This window comes from Leucoraja erinacea, chromosome 24 (genome assembly GCF_028641065.1).
Source record: "Leucoraja erinacea ecotype New England chromosome 24, Leri_hhj_1, whole genome shotgun sequence".
NCBI classification, from domain to species: Eukaryota; Metazoa; Chordata; class Chondrichthyes; order Rajiformes; family Rajidae; genus Leucoraja; species Leucoraja erinaceus.
The window spans coordinates 26,494,460-26,501,292 of NC_073400.1; the positions used below are offsets into that span (position 1 = coordinate 26,494,460).

The 6,833-nt window shown below is 45.4% G+C and overlaps 1 protein-coding gene across 1 annotated transcript in view; it reads right to left on the minus strand.

The window, feature by feature from the left end:
• Positions 1–6,213, minus strand: part of mfsd4aa (major facilitator superfamily domain containing 4Aa) — a 55,716-nt gene extending 49,503 nt beyond the window's left edge. Inside the window, 1 exon segment of the mRNA XM_055654869.1 lies at positions 5,529–6,213. Coding sequence (XP_055510844.1) covers positions 5,529–5,770 — 242 coding nt within the window. The 5' untranslated portion in view covers positions 5,771–6,213.
• Positions 6,214–6,833: the final 620 nt, after the last annotated feature.

The window sequence follows — 6,833 nt, forward strand, 5'->3', positions numbered from 1 at the left end:
CTCAAAAGACGTGCAGGTTTGTAAGTTAATTGGCTTGATACAAGTGTAAATTGTCCCCAGTGTGTGTAGGATAGAGTGAATGTGTGGGGATCACTGTTCGGTGCGGACTGGGTGGGCCAAATAACCCGTTTCCGCACTGCATCCTCTAAACTAAACTAAATTAAACAAACTCAGCATAGGCAGCAGCTGAGGTCAGAATCAAGTCCGGGTCTCTGGCGCTGTGAGGCAGCAGCTCTACCAGCTGTGCCACTGTGCCAGTATGTATATCTCACTGTTCCAAAATCCTGCATTACAATCTTGCTCTGTCCCTCTGTTATGCACTCATTGTAATATTTCTTGGTGTATTTGTCATCACTGCATATGTTTATTTTATGAGCTTCAAGTAAACAATGAACTTTATTCCGCCCTGATGCATATGACAATAAACTGATCTCTAATCTGAAAAAGCAAATGGATTTTCAAAACACCATTAGCGTCAATGCAGGTACACTATAGAAATGGAATTCCTTACTTTTTAAATCAATTGCCGTCTGATACTTTCAACTGAATAATGTTTTTTACCCTATTTCAAACCATCACATGCAACTTCCAATTTCACTCTATTTTAACCAAGTTTTAATCTCAACAAATAGTTGATTCACCCGAATGTTCACCTCGGGGAAAGAAATTTGCCCAGATTTTCCTCTGACAAGTTTGCCAAAAAACCCCACACAAAAACAGACTCAGCACGGTGGCACAGCGGAAGAGTTGCTGCCTCACGGCGCCAGAGGCCCGAGTACGCTCCCGACCACGGGTGCTGTCTGTATGGAGTTTGTACGTTCTCCCCGTGACCTGCGTGGGTTTTCCCCGGATGCGCTGATTTCCTCCCACTCTCCAACTACGTACAGGCTTGTAGGATAATTGGCTTGTTGCACATGTAAATTGTCCCTAGCGTGTGTAGGATAGTGTTATTGTGCAGTGATCGCTGGTCGGCGCGGATTCAGTGAACCGAAGGGCCTGTTCCTGCACCGTATCTCTAAACTAAAACTGAACTCATTTAGGTTTTGCACAGTTATGAGAATGGATAAGTAAAACTGAAATTAACTTTGAACGCAAAAGATTTATTAATTTGTAAAAGGTTATGTTATGAGCTGACATCGAAGCACCAAACGCATTTGCAGCAATTGTAGTGTTCAGTCTCGTTTCTGTGTTTCAAGATGGATATGGATTACAGTCCCTTTCCAGGAACTTTAGGCTATCTTATCATATGTAAACTCAGTGCAGCAGAGAGATATGTATCTGTATTTATGGAGATGTTAACTTTTAGATGAGAAGTTACACTATCTTATCTCCCTGCAGTGCATGCAAGATCCCAAGAATCAATCCAAAAAAAATAATGGAACTCTTTCCTGTGTTCCAACCAAGATACGAATTGAATTGAACTGAACTGAAAGGTACAGCATGGAAACAGGCCCTTCGGCCCATGCCGACCATTCATCACCCATTCACTCTGGTTGTATTGTTCCACCTTTGCATCATCTCCCGACATACTTGGAACAATTAACCTCCAAACCCGCAAGTCTTTGAGAGGTGGGAGAACCCCACACAAGACACAGGGAGAATGTGCAAACTCCACACAGACAGCACCTTGGGTCAGGATCGAACCCGGGTCTCTGGCGCTGTGAGGCAGCAGCTCTACTGCTGCACCACTCAGCCACCAATTATCAACGTCAGTAGTAAAACAGATCTATTTACACTGCATTGACGTTTATAGGATCCCGTCTCGGTAAATTAGTTACTTCATTTCTTAAAGGTAGCGGCATCAAGGGATATGGGGGGAGAAGGCAGGAACGGGGTACTGATTGTGGATGATCAGCCATGATCACAGTGATTGGCAGTGCTGGCCCAAATGGCCTACTCCTGCACCCATTATCTATTTTTAATGTCATAATGACATCCACCTCTACCACTTCCTCGAGCAGTTCTTTCAATACAAGTCACCCACTATGTTTTTTAAGCCCCTTAAACCTTAGCGGGCAACCAAGTGGCACAGCGGGTAGAGCTGCTGCCGCATAGCACCAGAATCCCAAGTTTGATCCTGACCTCGGATGTTATCCGTGCGGAGTTTGCACGTTCTCCCTGTAACCGTGAGGCTTTCCTCCGGGTGCTCCGGTTTCCTCCCACATCCCAAAGATGCACAGGTTTGCAGGTTATTTGGCCTCTGCAAAATTGTCCGTAAAATGTCAGGAGTGGATGCGATTGTGGGATGGTATTGAACTGGTGCGAATAGGTGATCGGTGGTCGGCGCGGACTCAGTGGGACAAAGTGTTGCCTTGCTGTATCTCTAAACTAGACTAAACCATAGCTACACAAAAATGCTGGAGAAACTCAGAGGGTGCAGCAGCATCAATGGAGCGAAGGAGATAGGCAATGTTTCGGGCCAAAACCCTTCTTCAGACGCTCCATAGATGCTGCTGCACTCGCTGAGTTTCTCCAGCATTTTTGTGTACCTTCGATTTTCCAGCATCTGCAGTTCCTTCTTAAACACTAGACTAAACCATGCCCTCTAGTTTTCGATTATCGTTATCCTGGGGAACAGACTATAGATATTCACCTCATTTATGCCCCCTCACAATTTTGTATATTTAATATACATTGTCCATATTATTTCAAGCCACTCTCATACATTCCACCATATTAATTCAGGCCACATTCTGCATCAGATCTAAAAAGAAATGGAGGTGCCCTCGTTCAGATGATGTTAAACCAACAGATTCAATGAAGCTGGAAAGACTCGTCATTCTGTGTTGAAGTTGATAACTCCATAAGTCATATGAGAAGAATTAGGCCATTCGGTCCATCAAGTCTATTCCGCCACACAATGATGGCTGATCTATCTTCCCCTCTCAAGGCCATTCTCCTTCCAACGTTTGCCACCCGTAGTAATCAAGACCATGCCAATCTCCACTTTGAAAATATCCATTGACTTGGACTTACAAGGATACAAAGGATATTTATTATCACATACACCAATTGGTGTAGTGAAATTTGACTTGCCATTGCAGCACACAAATAAAGATAAGACACAACATTAAAGAATTTAACAATAAACATAAAAACATCCCCGCACGTTAATTATTTGAAGGGATAGATTGGCCCAGCACGAAAATCCAACTGAAGCTTGAACTCAGGATTAGATGAAAAGTTATACTTTATAATCTACGAACCAATGACGTATTACAAGTAATTCATTCCACCTTTCCCTTTTTTGGTTTGTGTAATTCTTTCTCTTTCTCTCTCTCTCTATCTTTCTATCTATATAAAAAAACACTAGAAGCAGAATTAATCGACAATTGAAAATTTTAATAATGATTGATGCATATGAAAATACTTTTTTTACTATAATATGTAACTATACTTTAGCATAATATGTTTGCTTCTAATAAAAATATTAGAAAAAAACAACAACAAAAAAACATCCCCCCACAATGGTTCCCCCTGTGAGGGAAGGCACAAACTCCAGTCCCTTGTCCACCCATAGTCGGGCCTATTGAGGCCTCCACAGACGCCACTACGGGGCCCGATGTTTCAGGCCCTTCTCGCCAGGTGATGGTGCTCCGGCGTCGGGAGAACCCTCTCAGCAGCTTGGGATACCTGGAACGGCCTCCACAGCCGTCCATGGCAATGATTTCCACAGATTCACCACCTTCTGACTAAAGAAATCCTTCGTCATCTCCTTTCCAAAGGTACACCGTTTATTCTGAAGTGGTGAGCTGCAGACCCACTCCAGGAACTTGAGGCCATCCTCCTTGATGAGACCCCAGTGTAGTGCTGAGAGAGTGCTGTGTTGTTGGAGGAGCTGCCTTGATTAGGGCCTGAGGTCGTACCACGACTCTGAATATTCTCCCATCTGGAAGTTAAAGATCCCAAGGACTAAAGGTAAAAAAACTCCAGGATCTGACCAAAGATGACCTCGACCTGCATCAATGGGGTTACCAGAATTCTTCCAGCTAACCTTGAGCTAGTCTACATTTTCCTTGATCTCTATCCCCTGTGTCCTGGTTTCACACCTTACACTTCCTTATCTATGTACCTCCCTCTTCCCTAACATCAGTCTGAAGAAGGGTCTCAACCTGAAACGTCACCCATTCCTTCCCTCCAGAGATGCTACTTGCCCCGCTGAGTTACTCCAGCATTTTGCGTCCATCAACAGATCTGTGTATTGCTGCCTATGTTCTGGTTGAGGGAAGGGAACCCTTGGCACTGTTCCAAAGTGTCATAGTCATAAAGCATAGAATCAGGCCCCTCGACCCAACTTGCCCACATCGCTGGGACATGTTGGTCTGTGGGGTTAAATTGGGCCGAATGGACTGTTTCCACGCTGCATCTCTCTATGACTGACCAACATGGCCCATTTACACTAGTCCCACCTGCCTGCGTTTGGCCCATACCCCTCCAAACCGGTCCTATCCATGTACCTGTCTACATGTTTCTTAGACATTGCAATAGTCCCTGCCTGGACTACCTCCTCTGGCAGCTTGTTCCATACACCCACCACCCTTTGTGCGGAAAAATTACCCCTCATATCCCCATTAAATCTTTTCCCCTTCACTTTAAACCTATGCCCTCTGTTTCTCGACCCCCTTTACTCTGGGCAAGATCTACTCGACGACCTATTCCTCTCGTGATTTCACACACGTCGGGGCACTAAACTATTCCCAGAGACCGGTCCAATATTCACCCTGATATGCCGCCCAATACAACTTGCCCAATCAACAATTCAAAACATAATCTCCGGTCATTATCGCGACGCTGACTGATTGTGGGAGGGTGTTGTGCCCATATCGACAGCCCTGTTTTCCATATCATAGCGGTGACCACAATTCAAGATTATCTCCTTAGCCATAAAGCACTTTACACAAGTGTCTGTATAAAACGCCGGTTATTTGTTTAACCCTTTCGTTTCCAACTAAAGCGCCAAGGACATTTTAACGTTAAAATTACGCTTCACAACCTTATGAGATGAAGTTTGTCATCCACACAGTATCACAGATGCAAAAAAAAAAATGCCCCACCGCCAGTCTAGATTACACAGTGCGATCCCAATAACACACTCCTCCTTTCGCCTGGCCGGGTTTTATAATCCCTCAAAACACGTAGATTAAACCAAACTAAGAATAGTCGCGAAAATTAAGAAAAAAAATTCAAAAGAATTCCGAATGCATCGGAATTAAAGCAACGGTGAACACAAATGCTGGAGAAACTCAGCGGGTGAAATTTCGATTTTCTAGCATCTGCAGTTCCTCCTTAAACAGGAATGAAAGCAATGTTTGTAACGTTTATGACTAGTCCCGCCACTGATGTTTGTGAACTGAATGTAACACGAGCAGACACACAGTGACAGACAGTGGGGGGGGGAGAGAGGGGGGTCTGCAAAGATACCTAGACATGTATGTATGAATGGTCGCAAGTCTATGGATTATTGCAACACCAAACCAACACAAATTCTGATAGATTTTTTTTTTTTTTTTTTTTTTTAAAAGCCTCACGTTTTCTTGAAGAGTCCGCCGATGATGGTCCCGACCAAGACGCAGAAATTCTGGGCGAAGAACACCCAGGTGATCTGTTTGAGCGAGGAGCGGGTCTGGCAGCGAAGGTCCAGCAAGGTTGGTCCAAGGAAAGCCATGCAGAGACCGAAAGAGCAGAAGGCGCTCCAGAGGGTGAGAGTGGGCTGCAGGTTGCGTTTGAAGAGACCCCAGCGGCGATCTTCAAACATCTCGGAGACGCACATACACACACACACACAGCGAGCTGGGACTGACACTGAACTAACTTAGTGAAACTTCTGCTAAACTTAACTTCAGCTGGTGGAGGCTCTCGCAGTTCCACACGGTGTGTTAGGAGGCGGAATACACTCTCTCCTGGGCAGGTACTTGTGTCCTGGTCTCCTAACAACTCCAGACGCCACCTCTTAAAACACAAACGCACATACAGGAGGTTTTGACTGCGCCGTCAGAGCGTCGTTTATACACTCCTCGCTGTAGGTGATTAACTCTTTCCCCGCCCATGCCTGGCGATTAAACTTTGCGCCCAATTAATCTCAAAGCCATTCGCCCCCAATTTGGAAGAAGTTGCATTAATCGTTGACCATGGGGTTATAGGTATTGAGCAAGACTTCAAACGTTGCCCCCCCCCACGCGCATTTCATCAAATGTTAGCCAGTTTGGGTTAAACTCTGGTGTAATGGTTAACATGTATCCACCCCCCCCCCCCTCCCCTCCCTCCCCCTCCCTCCCTCCCCTCTCTCAAGGAGGAAGCGAAGTCAGTCAAGGGGAAGGGAATGTTTCAGGACGTCAGGTGTTCGTGTTGGCTTCGTGTGAGTCACTAGGTGTGTGGGTTCGCCGCTTGGTGTAGGGACTACCCCAAATCTTGCCTCGATACTGAGGTACAGCCACGGTGTCGACAGCACTGTTTTACAATCCACGGTTAGACGGCTACAGGGGTAAACCATTGTGGATGCAAGGAAGTTCAGATTGCATTTGTGCAGGAAGGAACTGCAGATGCTGGTTTAACTCATAGGCACAAAAATGCTGGAGTAACTCAGCGGAACGGGAGAGAAGGAATGGGTGACGTTTCTGGCCGATACCCTTCTTCAGACAAGTTAGGGATAAGGGAAACGAGAGGTATAGACGATGTAGAGAGATAAAGAACAATGAATGAAATATGTGCTTAAAGTAACAACGATAACCTTGAACAACCGATAGACCAGGTGTGCAGGGAGTGGGTGAGAAAGTCGGATCATTTAGAACGTAGTGTGAACGTGTGATGGATGGTCGGCGTGGACTCGATGGGCC